Source organism: Sabethes cyaneus, chromosome 1 (assembly GCF_943734655.1).
Source record: "Sabethes cyaneus chromosome 1, idSabCyanKW18_F2, whole genome shotgun sequence".
Classification (NCBI taxonomy): domain Eukaryota; kingdom Metazoa; phylum Arthropoda; class Insecta; order Diptera; family Culicidae; genus Sabethes; species Sabethes cyaneus.
Window position 1 is genome coordinate 151,276,112 of NC_071353.1, and position 22,527 is coordinate 151,298,638.

General features: G+C 40.1%; 2 protein-coding genes across 3 annotated transcripts in view; one reads left to right on the top strand and one right to left on the bottom strand.

Moving 5' to 3' along the window:
• The first annotated feature begins 7,198 nt into the window (after nucleotides 1–7,198).
• On the top strand, nucleotides 7,199–8,156 carry LOC128745318 (uncharacterized). The gene is made up of 2 exons (XM_053842359.1): nucleotides 7,199–7,611; nucleotides 7,674–8,156. Exons 1-2 carry the CDS (start codon nucleotides 7,307–7,309, stop codon nucleotides 7,999–8,001), a joined length of 633 nt encoding a protein of 210 aa, XP_053698334.1. The 5' UTR covers nucleotides 7,199–7,306; the 3' UTR covers nucleotides 8,002–8,156.
• LOC128745317 (NADPH--cytochrome P450 reductase) overlaps nucleotides 8,078–22,527 on the bottom strand; it is a 60,897-nt gene continuing 46,447 nt past the window's right edge. The window contains exons 1-5 of one of the 2 annotated variants that reach the window (XM_053842358.1): nucleotides 10,624–10,901; nucleotides 10,368–10,492; nucleotides 9,203–10,298; nucleotides 8,979–9,136; nucleotides 8,078–8,909 (exon numbers count right to left, since the gene is read on the bottom strand). In XM_053842358.1, coding sequence (XP_053698333.1) covers nucleotides 8,765–8,909; nucleotides 8,979–9,136; nucleotides 9,203–10,298; nucleotides 10,368–10,492; nucleotides 10,624–10,836 — 1,737 coding nt within the window. In that variant the 5' untranslated portion in view covers nucleotides 10,837–10,901 and the 3' untranslated portion in view covers nucleotides 8,078–8,764. Of the gene's footprint in view, nucleotides 8,910–8,978; nucleotides 9,137–9,202; nucleotides 10,299–10,367; nucleotides 10,493–10,623; nucleotides 10,902–22,527 lie in introns of those variants that run through there. The other variant, XM_053842357.1, reaches the window with a different exon arrangement.

Below are 22,527 nucleotides of genomic sequence, written 5' to 3' on the forward strand. Positions count from 1 at the left end.
AGTAGCAGGACATCGCGTGCCTAGTGATTATTTTCACCCCGTAATACGTGGAGGCATCCGGGCAGAAATGTTGCTAATTGCTAGTTGCAATCAATTCGTTTGCTTCCTGCTTTACTTCATTCATTGGTGATAATTCCATTTAGCTTGACGCAAAAAGCAGTAGGTATGTGGCGTGCCAGTTGGTATCAGAATATGAATTGAACTTCTAGGTAATTGACTCGTAAATATACGACTGGGAATTTTACTACATTCGAATATAGGTTCATTTGTCATTCTGAGCCATTGTTGAACGGTTTGCCAATTTTGTGCCGCTTTGGCGTTGTTGAGATCAGGAAAAGAACCTTCACCCCGGGTAATCAGGAAGAACACTAGAATGATTCTCAAAATAAGCGGGAAGTGTAGAAAGACCTCGAAACTCGATTTAACCGCCCGACCCGGATTTGCTGTGATTTTTTTCTTGCAGTATAGAGAGACACGCAAATCGGCTTCAACCTTCCGCTCCTGGTGCCGGTGGGGTTCTTAAAGGGAACAGATTTCACTACATACTCGTTCGGCTTTTCTTGCACCGTGGCCAGCTCACCGTAGCCTCCCGACTTTCACCAAGTGACGATGGGAATCTCTCGAAGTAGTGCCTGCAAGTCGTGGTTCATACGCCTCCGCCAGTCTCTGCTTATTGTAAGTACTTAGCCAAAAATAGTTCGCAACACCTTTCGTTCAAATACGGTAATTGCACGTATGTCTTCCGTAAACAAAGATATTGCCTCAAGAAAGTACTTCTGAACTGAATACTAAGCTTTGGGAAGCTGCAAAGTTGATGCATCGTTGGCCGTTATCGTTCGTGTTGGTGTGCAGGCTATGGGACCCGACCACCGGTCTATACAGCTGTCACGTTGCCTCCAGTCGCGCAAAGAATGCTTCCTTCTCGTCGTCGGATCCCATTTCGTATGGACAATACACGTTGAAGTTGGTGTAGTTTATCCTAATCATATATATCCTCTCGTTGAGCACTTTCCAGTCCATCACACGACCCTGTATTCTGTCCATCACTACAAAACCCGTTCCCAGCTCGGTGTTGGTCGCTACACCGCTCTGGTAAAACTGAGCTTTGCCACCACGGATCCTCCGCACCTTCTCGCCTTTGCAACTGATCTAGCAGCACCCTGTTGCCACCCACGAGATTTAGCGATCTGCAGTTCCAGGTACCAAGTCTCCATTCCATGTCCTTATTTTATCGCCTTTGTCCATGCCGAATGTTCCGAGTTGAATCTTTTTGACTGCAATTCTAACGCTTCGTTTTTTTTTGGGTTTTCAACAGATCCCGTCTCTACAAATCCTTTTACTGTATAGTATGCAAATCCTCTTGTTACGCGCAGAGCATAGGCGGATTCGGACTTGATTGCTGATCCCGAGACGAACGAACACTTGCTCAATGGCAAGCAGCGTCGGAAAGGCATCCAGATAGTGCGGATGCAACGTCAAATTCGCGATAGGCTACGGCCTTCATTTTATGCGTGTTCGGAGCCAGCAATGATGCGATCGGATTAAAATAACGTCAAAAGACACTTCGTGTACCGGGAACAGTTAGCCGTATAATTGGGGCCCCAACATTAACGACAAGGTCGTCAGAGTACATTTATGGCGGTCAGCATGGCACCGAAGGATTTTTTTCCTTTCCCTTCTTCAGTGTACCAACATGCTCCCATCATAGACTCGGGAAACCATCACAAAAAAAAAAATCAGTTCAACTAACCTGCTAGCCGTAATAAGATTTTGCAACTAAACATTGCATTCCATAGATTCTATTACTTTTTGGGGTAAAATTCATCACTATATTTCCACTTTTTCGCCGTCGATTTTTCATTAATTTTTTTCAGCCGTTCCATTCGTCACATCACTCGCGAAACTTAACTTGATAGGCACGGAAAACTTTAATTTACCACCCGAACAGTCATTTAGTAAGAAATTAAAATGATTTTGCCCAAAATGTTCACTTGAATTGATGGGAAAAACTTCACTTCGTTTCGGTTGCAATTCCGAATCCACGACCGTCGTTGTTGTACGTTACCAAGGGAACGGGCGTTTATTTGGAGTGATGCCAACGTAAACAATTTGAGCATGAAATTGACCAATTATTTTCGCTATCAAATTAAAGGTCGTAGAGTGTCGATAATATACTTATCAAATAAACTGATAATAAAATTCACCGTGGACAACATTTTATGTGACAGAATTACTGTCGGATCTAGTTCAACAGCAAAAATAGATACGCGATTCTACGTTTCATAATTGTTCGTAACAGATTATTACCTACTACTAGCAATTCTATTCTCAACAAAACGATAGCGGCAACAAGTACTGAAATCAGTAAAAAAGCAACTGGACTCTGACGACCTTCACCTTAAGCAAATGATGTGCTACTGTTTACCTGACTCACTGCGAATATGCGTATTATTGAAATAAAACGTAACCGTATGTTTTATTCGTTTATAACACATATGCAGTTAAAATCGATAACAAACGATTTTTTATAAGTTGTGCTTTTGTTATTGCATTTAATTTGTAAAAAGTTGCATAAATAACAATTCAGTTTCATAATACAATTATTGTGTACTACTGGCACATGAAATATAACGTTTAAGTACGTTATTTTTAGTGATCAAAATTAACGATATTTTCGATACAAGGGCGATATTTTTCGAAACCTTTCGAACCAACACGATCCCGCGAATACAACGCATATTCGCAGTGAGTCAGGTAACACAGTAGCATTAGTAAGACTAGAGCTGACAGTAGAAGCAGATGTTTTGTTAAATAAACATGAGTATAATACAGCAAAGTTTCGTTAATTGGTGGTTCGTTAATTGGGCGGTTCGTTAGTTGGGTGTTCGCTAATTGGGCTATGTGACAACTTGAATGTCAAAATTGTATGGAATTTTCGAGTTTAGAAATTTCTAACAACTGTCAGTCGGCCCAATTAGCGAATCAGCTGGAGTGCAGTCATGGCCCAATTAACGAATTCAGGCTGTATATCCTTTGTTTCCTTCTTATTGTGACATTTCTATACGGTTTAACGAAACTTTAGGTTAGGCTCTTCGGGTGTCGATGGATGCGTTTTGCGATTGATGATTAACCGGTCGGAACGAATTAGTATAATCAATATATAGAATGCCATTGTCGCTGGTGTTTCATGAACATTTTGGTGGCAAACATGTTGCTGGTTCGTGTCTTGGATACGGGAACAACATTGTCAAATTGCCCAATAGAAAATTTTCTTGCCGACGAAAAACCCCAAAACGATCAAATCAAGTGATTTATCCTACGTGATTTACGGAAAAGCAGCAGGATTTTTTATTGGGTTGCTTTTTTAGTTTGACAATCAGATTCCCGTTTCGAATCGAATCGAATCGTTTATCTCGCGGTTATCTCCTGAGCGCGTTATCACCGCCGCTGCATGCGGATTTTTCATAACCGCCGCAATATAAGATCGAATATAAATAGACGCTGCTGTTTGACGCGCCGGACTGCGAGTGTATCCAGGCTAATCAGTTGACAACGGTCTATGTTAGAGTGACTATATACAGAGTGGCGACAATGTCAAAATTGGAATAATAATTATCTGTCAGTGTCATTCCAATCGAGCAGACGACGTATCCAACGCGTATGCAGGAAAGAGAAAGAAAAACCTTGGGAAAACCGCATTGCATACATTTGGGATGACTTGTCGCCACTCTGTATATAGTCACTCTAGTCTATGTAACTGGGAAGATTTGCTGGATCAATCCACGGTAGCTGACGCAAGGCGAAAAACGCAAAAATTTTCTCTGAATTCGCTCAATCGCAAGGATCTGTGTTACGTGTGCAGGAGCCCAAATCGGGGAAGCATACTCCAAAATGCTGCGTACGAGAGAGCAATATAGCGTCTTGAGGCAATAAACATCAGTGAATCCAGACGCATGGCGTCGCATAAAACCAAACAAGGTGTATGCTTTAGCAGTGACTCTACTTATATGCTCGTCGAACCTCAATTTAGAGTCGATAGTAACGCCTAGGTTGAGAATAGAGTTAACACGTTCCAGACAATCCGGTCCCATGCTGTATTGATGAAGAAAAACGGTGTTACGGCGATTATATGATGTTACTTTACACTTATTGTTGTTAACACGCATGCCATTGTCACTGCATCAGGATTAATATCCTCCTGTAATGCGACACAATCGGCAGGGACAGCAATCACCCGAAAAATTTTTAGATCGTCGGCAAACGATAGTTTCGACGATGACAGCAGCTCGACCAGGTCATTAATATAAATTTTAAAGATGACCGGGCCAAGCACACTGCCTTGAGGGACACCAGACGATATTTCAAATGTTCTGGAGCGCACGGAGTTTACTGTAACGAATGCTATGCGATCGGATAGGTATGAGTAAAGCCATTCGGTAAACCATGAGGGAAATCCGATGCAGTTCAGTTTTTCAATAATGAGATTTTGTGGTACAGTATCAAAAGCTTTCGCAAAATCAAAATAGATCGTATCCACTTGCCGCTTAGCTTCTAGCTCACGTGATATCGCTGTGACGTAGCACATAAGATTTGATGTTGTCGAACGATGCTCCATAAATCCTTGCTGGCTGTTAGAGATGATCGGTGCAACTGACCTATATATAGTTGTATGGAGTAGTTTTTCGAATACCTGGCTGAGGCTGCAAAGTATGGATATGCCACGGTAATTGGTGACCGATTTGTAACTTCCGGACTTATGGATCGGCACGATGGACGCCAGTTTCCATGCAATTGGGAACGATCCACTAATGATTGAGCGGTTAAAAACAGCGGCAATCGGCGATTTTTTAAAATACTGGTGGTAGACTGTCTGTTCCGGGTCCTTTCGTTGAATCGAGATCTTCAAGAGCTTCTTTCAGAACATCGTCTATAGAAAACTGCACTATAGTGGTAGATTAATATCACGGAACGGTATATGCTCGAATCAGTTGTCGCTGGACGGCTGATGCTTAACCGAATACGCCCTCGAAAAACGTAGCGAAAAGATTAGCTAATTCTGAGCTCGAGTGAAAAGTTGTTCCTTCGAAGTTGACCGACGGAGGAATATTGTTGCCAGTTTTAACGTTTAACGTTTTTTAACAAAATTCCAGAAACAAGAGGGATCCTGTTTAACGGCAGACTGAATCCTTTGCAAATAGTTGTCATATGATGCGGTAAGGACAGTTTTGTACTAATCCTCACGCTCCCGAAGTTTAGCTCCATCAAATTCGCTTTTAGTAAAGAAATATTGGTTGCGCATTCCCGCCATTTGCCATTTGCGCGCCACGTCTCCGTGAAGACAATTATGTCATACTCACAACTTGATAACGTTAAGCGCAGCCGAGCAATTTCAGTCCGTAATCCTCTGACGTTCTGACAGTACACAGAAGGCACGCAATCGGATGCTGGCGTCCTTACGATAGGCACACCAGGCCGCGTTGTGACACTGCTGGCCGGCGTGAGACGTAGACCGCTACCAGTGACGCTCGTGTCGGGCCATGAAGCCGAACTGCTAGGACGGAAAGCGACATTAGGTATCGGAAGTTCAGGATAGTGAGTATACTTGCCGGACGTAATAGGCTGGAAGATCACGTCACCACTCCCACACACAGGACCAGGATGACTGATGAACGCTGGCTGAATGGGCTCGGCTGTGGTGGGGGGCTCCGGGGTTTCCATAATGCCAACTGCAGTGCAAACTGGTGGGCGATGAACTTCAAAAGCAAATGGAACTAAATTTGGCATGTGAAGGTTTTCGGAGGCAAGAATTTTTTTCTATGGTGAATTAGGACCCCTCCCCACTTTAGGACGGGGGCTCCCATACAAATGAAATACAAATTTCCTCACAACTAGAGAACTAATCAAACAAATGGAACCATATTTGGCATGTGGAGGGTTTTGGGAGCAGGAATTTTTTTATGATGGTTTGAGACCCCTCACCTTTGTAGGGGGATAAGGACTCATTCAAATAAAACGGAAATTTTTGCGTAACTCAAAAACTAATCGAACTCGAGGGGGTAGCCCCCCGCAGAGATCACCACTATCTAGGTTTAGTTGTTTTCCTCTATTACTTTCCTTCAGTTGTGTTCGAACGACCGACAGCGAGTAAGGAGAGGATCACCCTTACGAAACGGTACTATCTACGAAACGATTTTCCGTGAAATGGTACATCCCGCGTAAGGTGTTCCGCAAAATGGTATTCGGCGAAATGTTATATAACCATGGCGAATATTTTAATGCTATCCGCTTTATTTTATCAGGCTAAGCAATCGGGGTAGTTGTTTTTTACTTTACTGTGAGGAAAATTTGTATTTTAAACCGCCCATGAACTCCTCAGAAACTTGCAAAACTCGAGATTGGGACGAAGGTCATCCGAGATTCACGATTTATGTACAACACAGTTTAATTTGTGGCAATACGAAGCTTGTCGGGTCAGCTAGCGGATGATAATTTTTGAATGCATGGTCAAAATATTGTGATATTATCAAGAAATGTGAAATATCAAGAGATCTGTTCTGAACACATTTGAAGATAGAATTAACAAAAGGGCGAATGTCGCAAGCGTAAACAAACCGAGTGAGGGTTGATTTTCCTATGCTGGTCCAGCAAAAAGTAACTCTCACTCGTTTTGTTTACATTTGCGACATTCGCCCTTTTGTTAATTCTATCTAGATTTTTCATGTGACTCTGCACTCAAAATATTCTGCACATAACTAATGGTAAATTTCCATATGAAATTCTAGATGATTATCATGTGCCGCATATAAACACAATCCGCCTAGAAATACACATAGAAATTATACGGATATGAATAGTATGTGCAATTATACACATAAAAAATATACGCATATGAATAGTATCTGCAAAAGTGTCGCGTACCCATAAATTATAACTGTGTGGCATATAAAGTTCATTGACTAGGCACATTGCAAAAATTTATGTGTGGGACACATAGAAACTATACGAAAAGTTTTCTCAGTGTGGAGTTCGAAAACCGAAGTTTTCGAACCAGTTTTTCTTTCAGTGTATCAATGACTGCGGATGTGGAATGGGAGTGTAACCTGAGCTGAATAATAACAATTGAAATTGTCAAAATTAAAAAGCGTGTACAATAAACACGAATGTGTTTTCATAACACATATATATTCTGTAGATTAATTCAACAAGTAAAGATAACAAACAAATAGTGAATCGATAATTAATGTCCTCACAGTGTGGGAATCTTATACAAAACATTCTCAGCTGAGAGAGCTCCAAAAACCACAACATGCTCTCGACATCAAAAACCCCATCCAAGCAACCGGCGGCGCCGGTTGCTTCTTCCCTAGAGGAGGACCGTATCCAGAGCTCGCTCGCCTCATTTTATGCGTCCCTACGCTCGATCGACGCTCAGCTAAGACAACTGGTCGGTCCGGAACGACTGGCGGTCGATAAAACCCTAACCAAGGCGGTCCGTCTCGAATTACTGGTAAAGAACGACGGCAAACTGTACCCAACCGGCGAGATTGAGCACATCGAAACGGAATGTTTGCACGAGATCAACCGACGGTTGCTGGCAACCGGCCGGGCGGTGTAAGTGTTTGGTTAGGATTTGTGGGGTTTTTTGTTTTATTGTAACTGTTCGGAAATTTTAGAAAAGCGTTAACTGATGGCTACCAGCAGTTGCTTCAAGCTTACCGGGATTTGGATTCGGTTTGTGGTGAACTGGATTGGAGTAAGGAAAACAGCGAATTGATGGCTGGATCGTCCAGGCAAAAACCACTGGAATACTATCTGCAGGAAGGGTATCGAATCGTTCACCAACTGAATGGACTGGTCGTTGGATTCGAACTTACTTTTAACGCGATTGAGATACGGGATTCAAGCTCCGTTCAAAGGTTTCGGGATTGTTTAACAATCTCCGAAGAGTTACAACTGTACCTGCAGGAGTACCTGTCTTATGCGATATTTCTGTTGAAATAAATTTGAACTTGAACGCAAGGAAGTCATCTCCGACCAAACACTTATCATCACCTTTCAACAATTCTTAATTAGCTACCATCAAATATATCTCCAAAAATGTATTGCATTCTTCATCCTAAACGTAACCTAACAACGTTGATTGTGCCACAGACTTCACTGCGTCTCACTTCTTAGTTCACCGGTATCGAACTTTACTGTTTTCTTAGTTCTCAATTTTCATTTACTTAACAATTTAAAATATAATAATCTATGAACTGGCGTTCTCCGTCACTTGCTGCACAAGGGAACACCTTTGATCTCTAGCTTTTCAACTTCTTCAACTTTAGCGTTTAGCATCTATCTTTCTGAATGTAAAAAATGAGTGTTTTATCCGTGCAAAGCGTGGTACGGGCACTTCCCGTAAGGAAGCAGTGTGTTTGTTGGTATGATTAAAAGGAGAAAAAGGAACCCCACAATAAAGGAAAAAAGAAATAGAAGAAAAAAAACTAGTAGTTAAACTAAGTCCTATTTTTAACAAGTAGAAAAATACCACTTTTTCTGCACGTAATTGCAACCGCACCAAACTGCTGCAGTCAGTCACTTTCTAACGGATTAAACTATCAAACTGCCCCGAAGGGGCAGAGCTTTGCGATCGGTCCAACCACCCGGAATCTGGTTCCTCGGCGAACAAACACACACACATGAGCAAACGCTGACGCAGAAGGATGGGAGAATGAAAGGACACTTACGTTTTGCCGTAGCACACTCACACACAGCCTCAGAATTAGCTCCACACGTCGGCCGAATATCGCTTTTGGGCTTCCATCTTTTTGATGTACTGAATCGATTCACTCTCGCTCATGTTGCCCTTCGATTGTAGCACTTTGAGCAGAATGTTTCGCACGTCGGTTGCCATATTCTTAGCATCACTGTTTGTGGGGGGAAAAACATTGAATTAAAAGTTTCGTTTCAGGTTGTGTGTGACGAGATAATCTTACCCGCAGATGTAGAAATGTCCCTTCTTTTCCCCTATCACCGTCCACAACAGGTCCATATCTTCCTCCAGCAGATGTGTGACGTACACCTTGTGGGCTTGATCGCGGGAAAATGCCGACCGCAGCTTGATGACCCCCCGCTTGACGTAGTCCTCCAGCTCCTGCAAAAAAATAATCGCTTTTAACACTTCTGTCACTTCTTAGGAATACGCAAAACAATGGCAAACCTCTTCGTAGATGTAATCCTCCGCCCGCTTCCGGCAGCCAAAGTACAGCACGGTTTGGCCGACCTCCTTTCCTTCCTGCTTGTGGAAGTCCCGCTCCTGAATGAAACCTCTGAACGGTGCCAACCCCGTACCGGGACCAACCATAATGACAGGCGTCTCCGTTTTAGCCGGTAACCGGAACTGACTCTTACGGATGAAGATCGGTACCCGCGGCAGCGGTTCCCCATTGATCGGATGCTTCTGCGCGAGGAATGTCGTTGCAACTCCCTTGTTAACGCGGCCCGTCTTGGTGGCGTACTTCACCAGAACGGCCGTAACGTGCACCGTCGTCGGATAGAGCTTCGACGACGAAGAAATCGAATAGTAACGCGGCTGCAGCCGCGGCAGCAACTCGCAAACGTGATCGATCGGTGGATGACACGACGGAAGGTCCTCCAGCACGTGCACGATGTTTCGACAGCTATCCTGAACCCACTCCTGATACTTGGACTTAGCCTCCGGAGCGGTGGAGCACATAGACCGCAAAAATTCCTTATCCTTCTCGTCACTACAATACTCGGCCAATTCCTTGAGGATGTGCGTTCTCGGCAGAGCCGTAATTTCCAAATAATGCGTCAAAGCCGTACGATAGTTCGTCGGACAGGGGAACGGATGCTTTTTGCTACTGTCCGTATCGGTGTTGATCAGCGAAAACACAACGTCCAGATCGGCATTGCACAACTTACCCAACCTCTGCACCAAATCGGAATCATTCACCGGATACATAGCCAAATGGTCACCCGCCTCGTAGCGCATCTTCGAACCCTCGATATCGAACTCGATGTGCATGCAGGACCGATCGCCGGCCTTGTGCAGCTCGCGGTTGATTTTGATCGGCGCCAGGAATGGGTTCTTCGCATCGAACGGCGGTCGCTGCGTTTGCAGCGAGTGCAACCGAGCAATCTCACCGGTGTACAGCCGCTCCGGGGGAGTTTCCGGCTGCTCCAGCAGCCGATACTGACGCATCAGCACATCCTCGCCCGTGCTCTCGATGCCGAAGTAGTCGCATACGGCCGGCCAAAATTTGTCCTTCCACGTGATGAAATCATCCTCAATGCTGTCGAGTAAAGCCATCAAAGACACATGAAATACATGAATGATTTTAATGGAATAATGGTTTAGTTACTTAGCATCGTCATCTCCAAGTCCCAGTTCGAAGACCCTGGTAGCACCCAGTTCCTCCAGGCGTTTGTCAACGTAGATGCCGACCTTGTTGTAATGTTCATAAGTTTTGTTTCCCAATCCAAATACCTGAAAAACAATAGAAAAAATCTTTTTTACTATCACATCGTTTTTCGTATAATCATCAACGTCACAATGAAGTAGTTTCACAACTAGATTACATAACACACCCGCTAACGGCGGCTGTTTCGAACGTTTACCTGCGCCAACCAGTTTGCTTTCCGTCGGAAGCGTCCGCTAGCGTTTGGATTCTGGCGAACGTTCAACCACCATCGCCGGCTCCGGAAGGAGCTATCATGTTGTGAAATTGGATAACTTTGGCAATCGCTGGCGGAATCTCGAAATGATTGTCTCGAAATGTGGGTTCCGAACCGAAGGTTCCGAGACGATGCCCACCGGTGGGCCGAAAACATTCGGTGGCTGGAGGCGGTGTTCACGTATAGGAATTCGGAAGCAATCACGTCATTTTTTCAACTTTTCTAAACTATGAAACTTGAAAAAATTGAGAAGCAAGCACGGCAAGCACACACGAACACGATATGAACTAAACTAACAGCAATAGGCTGGCAGTAAAGACTGACAGCGAAAACTGTCTGTCATGCACAAGCTGCGACAAGCTGGGTGAGTGCGAGTGCGCGAGGGCAAGAGTTGTGACAAATAATGTTCAGCACCGATCACACGCGTGCTGCTAAACCTGCTAAAGCCAGTTTTGCACGAACAACTGTGTACAGTCAACTTTCGCTAATTGCACTAAGCTCTTAGCCCGTTTAGTGAAAGACTTTCGTTAATTGGGCTGAGATGTCAAAACCGAGGGATATATCGATTGTTTTTGTCGAAATCGTCGCAGAAAGGTTTATAAAAATATACACTTATAGCGAATTCATAAATTAACCTGGCTCAGGTCGATTAGCACTCAGTTTTAATCGAAGTGCTGTCAAAGCGTTCATAAATTAACCGAGATTGCATTTCGGTTAAACTGACAGCATTCAGTTTGAAGCGCAGGTTAAAACTGTCTAGCATTACGGTTTACGGGTCGATCTGTCAAACTGCCCGTATCGTTCATAAATTTCGGGTTCGAGTTAGCACGAACCCAGGTTAATTTATGAATTCGCTATTATATTAAATACAGAATCAAAGTGGAACCTAATCTTTTCATTGTTGAAATTTAGTTCTAGATTGTTTAATAAGTATATAGCTGAATTTCATGCTACAATGTTAATATATATTGGCATTTTTAACTGTTTCACCGTGATGCTAAAAAAAGGAGAGTCAAGTTCATAAGTGATCGGAAAACGATATGATGCAATTGTGTTCCATTCAATTAATTTTAATATTTTCTGTATAAATTATTTTCCACACTTAAATGAACTATATTCAAGAGCCCCTCGGAAGAAAAAATACGCTGTCAGAAATGACGTTTGACTTCGTTTTAGATGGGCTATAGCCCAATTAACGGGGGCCCGATTAAAACGTAGCCCAGTTAAAGATAGCCCAACGAACGAAAGTTGACTGTAGTATCAAGTACAAGCAAATGAACTAAATTTGTTCGTCTGGTTGTAATTCCGATTGGATAGGGTGACGGATCCATATTTCGCCACCTTTACCCAAAAAATTTACATGAAACGAAACAGATCAAGGTTCTATACGTTTAGATATTTGATAACATAAGAATATTATACTTCGGGCAATTCTTTTACTGCTTCAATCATTATATTCATACCAAATTGTGTATTTGCTCGTTATATTGATTATTTAAACGTGTATTCTGAGCCCCAATTTCGCCACCCAGTTGCCAAATTTCGCCAGCCCCTGGACCCAAATTTCGCCACTTTGGAAAAACCTGATTTAAATAGATTTTACAGTTAGATAAATTTATAAATGAATTTTCTATATTCTTAATAAATCTAGTTGTTAAATATATTTTGCTTCGTTTTCAAGTGATTGTTCATGAAGCGTTTTTGAAAACCAAAAAAACCACAAATAAACCAATGAAAAGCACAAAAATTGGAGATATATTTTTACATCTTATATATAAAAATGGATTTCTGTCTGTCTGCCTGTCTGTCTGTCGGGATGTTCCTTATAGAATCAAAAACTACTGAACCAATCGGCGTGAAAATTTGCATGCACTCAAAAAATTCGAAAGATTTGGGATGTTTTATACCGGCAAATCACTTAATCCGTAATCCTACTACATATAAATTTAAAGCATTCCCCTTATACTTTTGAATCATGATTCCCATAACACATCAATTATTATTATTTTTCTTGAAATCAATAATGCACGGAACATTCAAAGCATACCGCAAAAATATTACGACTTATTAACATTGGTTTTTACATTATATGTAATAATGAATATTAAACGTAAACAAAACAAACATGCATCCTATAAGTACATCGCTATAATTTTCACTTATTTTCACTATAAAACACATGTTAATAGTTCATTTTATAGAATGCATTTGGTAAACAAATTATCGTTATTTCTTTTGTTCAAATAATAATCAATTGCCATAAAACATATTAGTTAAATGCCTATGGTATTAAATAGTATTTTACATGAAGGCATATAGTTTAGTTGACTAAACTTATAACTATCATTAGCAAATCATTACAAATCTGTGCAATAGTTTAAAACACATTGATCTTATGTGTGGCATCTATGGAATGTATTATCACCACTAATCCAATTCATTTGGTACCATTTCTACTGAATTTGGCCGCCACATTTTTCAAAGGGTTACCGAAAACGTCATTGTCGCGCAGCACGAGTGCAGTGCTTTTCCATTTTTCCAGTTGAATCAATATATTGCGGTTATTTACATAAATTTTCATCCTGTTGCGGCGGTAACCCGCATCGTCAATCACCGCAATGAGAACAAGGAAAGGTGGCCAAATATTTTTTGGTTTATATGTGCAATTGTTACTGATGCTTTAGCAACTAAAACTACATAAAAAAATGTCTTTTAGCATCTTACATTCAAAAATATGTATTATATAAATTCATTGAATATCATAAGTATAAAAATATGTGTAAATATAGTAACAAAATTTAAGAAGTACGGAATGGGGTTGCAAATATCTAAACAATAGAAATTAATCTATTTGTATGGCAGCTCCGGACAAAAGCACATCCTTCAATATTTGGCGAGGTCAGCATTGGGCGATAATGTATCGATATAACTGGTACCGATATTCGTGGACGAAAACTCGATAGTTTTTTTTCGAAATAGTTAATTGCGGCATGCATATAACAGCTTTGTAAATGTTAACACGTTATAAAACAAGTCAAACGGAGTGTTATAAAACAAATGTAAAATGCAGATCGTCACGTGATGCGACCATTTTTGCTGATTAAGCTCCCAGCTGAGTATACGTATCGATATGTGAAAAATATCGATATTCAATTAACGAAAATTCGTCAGCTTCGCTCAATACAGAATTATTTTGACAGCTTGCTATGAACTTTCCGAGAATGAAAAGATTTCTTGCAAAGCACAATATATAGAATGCCAGTGTCGCTGCAGTGCTCGCGGTAAACATCACACATTTGTAAAATTACGTATTTACACTGTATGCGCATATGTGTGAGTGATCGATTCGAAACTGGAATCTGATTGTCAAACTAAAAAGGCAACCCAATAAAAAATCCTTCTGCTTTACCGTAAATCACGTAGGATAAATCACCCGATTTGGTCGTTTTGGGGTATTTCGTCGGCAGGAAAATTTTCTATTGGGCAATTTGACAATGTAGTTCCCGTATCCAAGACACGAACCAGCAACATGTTTGCCATCAAAATATCCATGAAACACCAGCGACACTGGCATTCTATATATATTGATTATACTGTTTTTCCCCGCATTGTAAATAAAATAGGGTAAAGAACCGGTTTTAAGCAGTCTAAGCGGGTCACTGATTGCTTTACCTTATTACAAGCGATGGGTTGACTAAGCGGGGGATATCAGCATACCAATCTTCTTGCTATCTTTAGTTCTTCAAGCTGTTACCATAAGAAGACACTATTGTTGAGCTAAACTTTTGATTTTCCGCTTTAAAAGTTGGAGCGGTGGACCTCATTTTGATCAGACCGAACATATTTTCACCCTCAAGGTGCTTTTTTAAGCAATCCTGAAATCTGAATTTTTTTTACGTCCCCGTAAAAAATCCCTCGAACTTTTCCCCCTATTCAGTAAGTTCGCGTTCCTATCCGTGACCTACTAATCGGCATCTGATGCGTAATCGGCATAGCGTATCGGCATAGATGCGTAAAATGCCCTCTGTCTAAATTGTTTATCGGGGCATACACTCACCGCACCGTTCGGCAAACGGTATTCGTCGTCTCTTTTATTCTCTGGTGTTCTTATGGGAAACTGCCAGTTTGACGTCTCACTCGTTGTTCATAAGGATGGTGGGAGAAGAAAAGAGGTAAACATAGCAGTACGCACGGTCCGACTCAGAACAGTGTTGTCAAAGCAAATAACATTGAAACACATCGTTGCTTCATTAAATCACTGAGAAAATCTTTGAAAATTATTGAAAAAGCTGTCTTTTGTGTTGTTTTTAATAAAGAAAAATTAATTATGAACATACATTTCTCTTGAAAGTATTGAACCACGTTTTCACCATTGAAGGTTTCAGTTAATTTCAAACCTATAATTCTTATTTCCAGAACCGAAACAGTGTCTTGGCAACACGATAGTTTATCAGTTTTGCTGCAGCTGCTGCTACTGGTGAACAGGTTCCGTCAATTCAGAATTTGTTTTCAGTTTTGTTATAAAATAATAAAACTTTCGGCTAGTGACAAAGCCTTAGATAATAGAAAAAAAGAGAGTGAATAATATGGTATGTGACAATTGAGTGCTTGACTTTTAGAGTGGTTGTAATCAGTGCTGAAAAATGTGATGGATTCGTTAGTAGCGAGGTGGCGATTGCCTTCAGCAGCTGAAAAATGTACGTTTTTGGACAACAATTTTTAATTCATCAAATTTCTTGTCGGAAACCCAGTAAATTGTGTTTATGTGAATCAAATGCATGGTTAGGTGATTTGTGAAGATGATCCTATCAAAAGATTTTGAAAATATGAATGAAAAAGTGCATTTTCGGCTCATTTATTTTCAACTGATTAAAATAGGTGACACTGCTTAACTCGTTCCTTACCCTACATCCTCGTCAATATTTCGGTTTTGGATTGTCCGTAAAACTTCTCTTGTATCAATCAGCAACCTCATTCGAGCTGGTAGGTTGATTTAGGTAATTATTTTTTAAATATAACTAATCAAAATTCATTTTTGGTTCGTGGTGCTCTGCGACTTTCCGGTTTGTTGTTCTTGCTGCTTTCAGTATAATGGCTGTTGATTCTTTTGTCATTTTCTGGATTCAAGTGATGTTTCTTGGAGGCAATTCTTCAGTGCTAGTGCTCTGGATAAGTAATGTAATCCAGGCATGGAAATTTGAAGGACTCCCGGAACGTTACCGCAGATAATAGAATTACCAATTCGTTGTGCTAACTGGTGCCAACCAAACAAATTTAACATTTGTCCGCAAAATTGATTGTGTGCGCACCAAAAATGCACTTCACGTTGACGAATGTACAGAAAACATCCTAGAGGACCAAAAAGTACACGTGCATGATGAAAATGGGAGAATGTATACCAATCTAACACGGTAGCATCGCAAATTAAGAATCAACCGTCGTTTAATGACTTTAGCTGCAAATCCTATCACAAGTTTCATCATCAGGCGGCTTGGGCACCAAGTCCAACCATTCGCAGGGCGGACTGTGTAAGTAATTTTATCTCCTGAAGGAAAATACACGATTTTGATCTCTTTTTTCTCACACAGTCTTATAATACAACTTTAATGGTGGAACGTATGCTACATCTTCACAACTATGTGGTGATACTTCGGGAAAATCGAAGGCAATGGTCAAAGTAAATTGATATATACCAGGTATGTGACCATCGAGGGTTGCATTAGTGTGTGTAGAAAGAAGAAGAAATAGTTCTGAAATATGGTGGAACTTGAATGAAAATTAAAACTAAGTTAATTGTAATTAATGAATGCAGCTATATTATTCCAGAGAAATATTTGAACATTTACAAAGAAATGTAAGGAATATATTTTAAAGTTATTTGCACTTGTAGCCTTCTTTATTATGCGTAAAAAATTTGAGAACATGGGTGACTAACTATTTCGATGTGCAATTGAAAAATGAATTAATGTTTCTAATACTTCACGATCAATACGGTATACGGTTGCTTAAATAAAACACGTTCCATCCAACATTTTGCTTGTATGATGCTCTTGAATATCTGCCTTTGATGTCTTTTTTAAAAAATAGTTTTATTCGAATAGATGCTTGTGCTACTGCTTGAAAATCCTTAAGTTGAAGTCACTGTTCCAAGATGATACCTTTTTATCATAAATTTACTCGTCGCAACACTACGTAGAAAACCATAAAAAGTAATCTTAGATTGCTACAAAACGGTCTTAGAAGATAATTAACACTTTAAAAGCTTACCAGAAATCAGACGAAAAATATCGCGAGCGGATAACAATGTCGCTCATGCTGCTTATTGAACAATCATGTCCGAGCGTTTTAAAAAAAATCTTTTTTGTTTTACTACTTGTAGGAAAGCGATATAACGACATTTCTTTGAGACATCTTGATACCGTTTTGACGAAAAAATTTCCGCTTGCAATTTAGAATGTTGCACTTCATTGTATTCATGAAAATACATACTAGAAATAATGTTCTAAGCATAAACATAAAAACTGTGAGAAAAAAAATAGACAAATCTTGCGTATCCAACGATTTTTTCAAAAAATTAGCTAATTTTCCATACAAAATGCTCGAAATCTCAGAACTAGTGTAGATGTGTTAGTGCAAAGTGTATATGACAGCTCGCATTGTTATATACCTGGTATATATCAATTTACTTTGGGCAATGGTATCGTTTCCGCCAAAGACTTCCTGCACATCTCGTATAAAGTTGCCCGCTATGTTCTCCGCACAATCTTCAGCAGGTCCCTGCGATAACAGAGGGCATCAAAGCTAAAGTTGCCAGCTTGATCGCAGTGCTTTGATTAAAAGATTGCAGCCCACCAATATGGACCGTTGGAGTGGCCTTGTTATCTTCTATACCTATAAAGAAGGATTTCTGTCTGTCCCATGTTCCTTATAGAATCGAAAACTACTGAACCAATCGGCGTGAAAATTTGCATGTAGAGGTTTTTGGGGCCAGGAAAGGTTTTAGTGATGGTTAGAGACCACTCCCCCCACTAAGAGGGAGGGCTCCCATACAAATGAAACACAAATTTCTGCAAAACTCGAGAACTAATCAAGTAAATAGAACCAAATTTGGCATGTGGGTGTTTTCGGTAACAAGAATTTATTCTGGGGTAATTTGAGACCCCTCCCCTCTTTATAAGGGGAATTATAACTCCTCTCCCCTTTAAGAGGGGGGGCTTCCATACAAATTTCCTCATAACTCGAGAACTAATCAAGCAAATGGAACCAAATTTGGCATGTATGTGTTTTTGGAGACCAAAATTTTTTCTATGATGAATTGGGACCCCTCCCCACTTTAGGAGGGGGGGCTCCTATACAAGCGAAATACAAATTTCCTCATAACTCGAGAACTAATCAAGCAAATGGAACCAAATTTGGCATGTGAAGGTTTTCGAAGGCAAGAATATTTTCTATGATGAATTGGGACCCCTCCCCACTTTAGGAGGGGGGGGCTCATATACAAGCGAAATACAAATTTCCTCATAACTCGAGAACTAATCAAGCAAATGGAACCAAATTTGGCATGTGAAGGTTTTCGAAGGCAAGAATATTTTTTATGATGAATTAGGACCCCTCCCCACTTTAAGAGGGGGGCTCCTGTACAAATGAAATACAAATTTTCTCATAACTCGAGAACTAATCAAGCAAATAGAACAAAATTTGGCACGTGGGTGTTTTTGGAGACAAAATTTTTTTCTATGATGAATTGGGACCCCTCCCCACTTTAGGAAGGGGGGCTCATATACAAATGAAATGCAAATTTCCTCATAACTCGAGAATTAATCAAGCAAATGGAACCAAATTTGGCATGTATGTGTTTTTGGAGACCAAAATTTTTTCTATGATGAATTGGGACCCCTCCCCACTTTAGGAGGGGGGGCTCCTATACAAGCGAAATACAAATTTCCTCATAACTCGAGAACTAATCAAGCAAATGGAACCAAATTTGGCATGTGAAGGTTTTCGAAGGCAAGAATATTTTCTATGATGAATTGGGACCCCTCCCCACTTTAGGAGGGGGGGCTCATATACAAGCGAAATACAAATTTCCTCATAACTCGAGAACTAATCAAGCAAATGGAACCAAATTTGGCATGTGAAGGTTTTCGAAGGCAAGAATATTTTTTATGATGAATTAGGACCCCTCCCCACTTTAAGAGGGGGGCTCCTGTACAAATGAAATACAAATTTTCTCATAACTCGAGAACTAATCAAGCAAATAGAACCAAATTTGGCACGTGGGTGTTTTTGGAGACAAAAATTTTTTCTATGATGAATTGGGACCCCTACCCACTTTAGGAGAGGGGGGCTCCTATACAAATGAAATTCAAATTTCCTCATAACTCGAGAACTAATCAAGCAAATAGAACCAAATTTGGCATGTGGAGGTTTCTGGAGGCAAAAATATTTTCTATGGTGAATTAGGACCCCTCCCAACTTTAAGAGGGGGTGCTTCTACACAAATGAAATACAAATTTCCTCATAATTCGAGAACTAATCAAGCAAATGGAACCATATTTGGCATGTGGGTGTTTTTGGAGGCAAGAATATTTTCTATGGTATATTTTCTATGGATTTCCCCACTTTAAGAGGGGGGGAGGCTCCTATACAAATGAAAAACAAATTTCCTCATAACTCGAGAACTAATCAAGCAAATTGAACCAAATTTGACATGTAAGTGGTTTTGGACGCAAGATTTTTTTCTATGGTGAGTTGAGACCCCTCTCTTCTTTAAAAAGCGAGTTAAGGCCCATCTCCCCTTTAAGAGGGTGGGCTTCCATACAAATGACATGCAAATTTCCTCTTATCTCGAGAACTAATCAATCAAATGGAACCAAATTTGGCATGTGGGAGTTTTAGATGGCAGAAATTTTTTCTATGGTGAATTACGACCCCTTCCCCTTTTAAGAGGGGAGCTCCCATACAAATGAAATTCAAATTTCCTTATAACTTGAGAACTAATCAAGCAAATGGAACCAAATTTGGCATGTGGGAGATTTTGGAGTCTTGAATTTATTTTACGATAGTTAGAGACCTCTCACCCCTGTGGTAGGGGGATATGGACTCTCATACAAATAAAACAGAAATTTTTGCGAAACTCAAAAACTAATCGAACTCGAGAAATTCGAGACTCTTCCATAAAACATTAGTCAATACAAGACCACAAAAACTATCTATAGTAACACTAGATCATTCAGGACGAGACGGTCGCGAGTGTTGCCGGTGACCCGCCGTCCGAAGCGCCGCCCACTGGGGGCTTGCAAAACTCAAGATTGTGACAAAGATCATCCGAGATTCATGATTTATGTACAACACAGATTAATTTGTGGCAATACGAAGTTTGTCGGGTCAGCTAGTGTTATATAATCATGGCGAATCTTTTAATGCTATCCGCTTTATTTTATCAGGCTAAGCAATGGGGGGATTTGTTTTCTACTTTACTGTGAGGAAAATTTGTATATTAAACCACCCATGAACTTATTCTTATTCTTATAAATACCGTCACAGCCACAATAAAGGATTCCTGAAAATAATTCTAATTATTTCTAATCATAGAAATATATATTTCGAATTATTTTCTTGTCAGTATTGACATTTGCAAAACATCTAAGATGTATTACAAATGTTAAATCTGCCAGGCCCACTGTGAAGTATTGCCGCAAAGACGATTCTGTGGAATGAATCTTGTGTAAATAAGTTATTTATACATAAATTCAATTCTGAATCAACAGGGGAAAAAGAAACGGGGACGTCTCGTACCAACCGCTTCTGATTATAAAGTTTTATTTTCGTTGGGAGTATTTAGCTGGTAAAGGTTAAATAATACTACACTACACTAACACTTTTACAACTAATCTAGTATCGTATCTTATTGTCAGGCACTTTTAACTTGCTTTCAATTGGCCAGTTTTCTCACAGAAAAAAGCATATCTTTTTAGAAAATTTCTGCACAATAATCACTTCTCGTAACTATATTTTCAACACTGTACGTAATTCACAATCTCATCTAGGGTTACACTAGTATTAGTCATTGATTTTAATACATTTTCTAATCGAAAAGAATGATAGAAATTTGGACGTGAAAAATTTTCAACGTCCGCTTTCGGCCGTAGTTTGCTACGATCTCTTATATTAAACCACCCATGAACTGCTCAGAAACTTGCAAAACTCGAGATTGTGACAAAGGTCATCCGAGTCATTCACAATTTATGAACAACACAGTTTAATTAATTTGTGGCAATACGACGTTCGTCGGGACAGCTACTACTAGTATAAAATGGAATGTTTAGAATGCAAAAAACCCGAATCGATTCGCTTTTCGCATTATCGAGAAAAGAATATTTGAAATAAGGCAAAAAATATGGTGTAAAAAGTACTATGCCCCCTTAATATTCGTTATGCATTTCTATCCGGGCGTTTATTAACCCTTTATAAGGCAGTGGCAACTATATTGCCACCAACGAAAAATATTGTTTATGTTTCTCTTACAATATCGGTTTGGTTTTGGGTTATTATGCACTCAATAGATTCCGATAACCTTTGGCAACATTCTCAATGTTTTTAAATCGCTTAATTTGTAAAAATGGTAATTTGCGAGTCACTTTTATGAAAGCAAATCTTGATTTTTGAGTGTCAACAGTAAATTTGGCTTAAATTCGTAGAAAAACCAATAAATTGGAACCATTTGGATGGTAATATTCTATTTACGACCTTTTGTGATAGATTATGCGGATTTATCCAAAAACTTAGCACGAATATTCGAAAACATGTTTTTCGGTTTAACGGGCAGCGGCAAGCATACTGCCACCAACGTTTTGCGGTATACGGGCAGTGGCAACTATATTGCCACCAATTTTTCCAAGTTTTTCAGCTATTTTTCCAACAAAAAGTCTATTAATGGGTTCTCCCGAATGTAAACATTATGTTTTGATGAAATTTGTGTTAATTCTACACGTGGTTGCCACGGCCTTATAAAGGGTTAAAGCTTCCGAACAGGATGAAAGGTGGAATTAGAATGAAAAAATCTAAATTGTGATTTCTATAACAAACACGTAACCTAGCAGAGTTGTTACTGTTTGATCGCATCCTATTAGCTGATTGTTGCTATGTTAACACCCCCTCTCAATCTGATAATCCAATCATCTTAGAATGTGCTTTGAGGCGCCTAGCACCTACGGCTTTGGTAAACAAATCTGCTGGTTGATCTATTGTACTAATATGTTTCTGTTCCACTCGTTTGTTAGCTATGTGGTCCCGAATAAAATGGTGCTTGATCTCGATATGCTTAGATCATTTTGACTCGCAGTTTTTAGCCATATGGATGCTCCCCTGATTGTCTTCAAAAATTGTCACTGGATCTTTTGCATTCTTCAATTGAAGATCTTCGAGTATGTCAGATAATCAAATTGCCTCAAAAACAGCCTAACTAAGTGCCACATACTCAGCTTCGCTTGACGAGACTGCAATGGTGGTTTGCTTCTTGCTAGACCAAGATACTGCGTTGCCGAATACCGTGAATATGTAACCGCTTATTGATTTTCGATCTTCTGTATTTGATGCCCAATCCGCGTCCGCATATCCTACCAATGCTTTTGCAGTTGTATTTCGTTTAAATAAGAAACATCGTTGTTTCGTTCCTTTCACATAACGTACTACACGTTTTAGAGACTGCCAATGAGATGTAGTAGGAGATTGCCTGAAACGGCCAAGAAATCTAATCAGGTAGCACAAATCTGGCCTTCACGATATGGTTCATTTGTTGGATTACCGTCACGATAAAGTTGTAAACCCTTTTCCATAGGGGCCCTT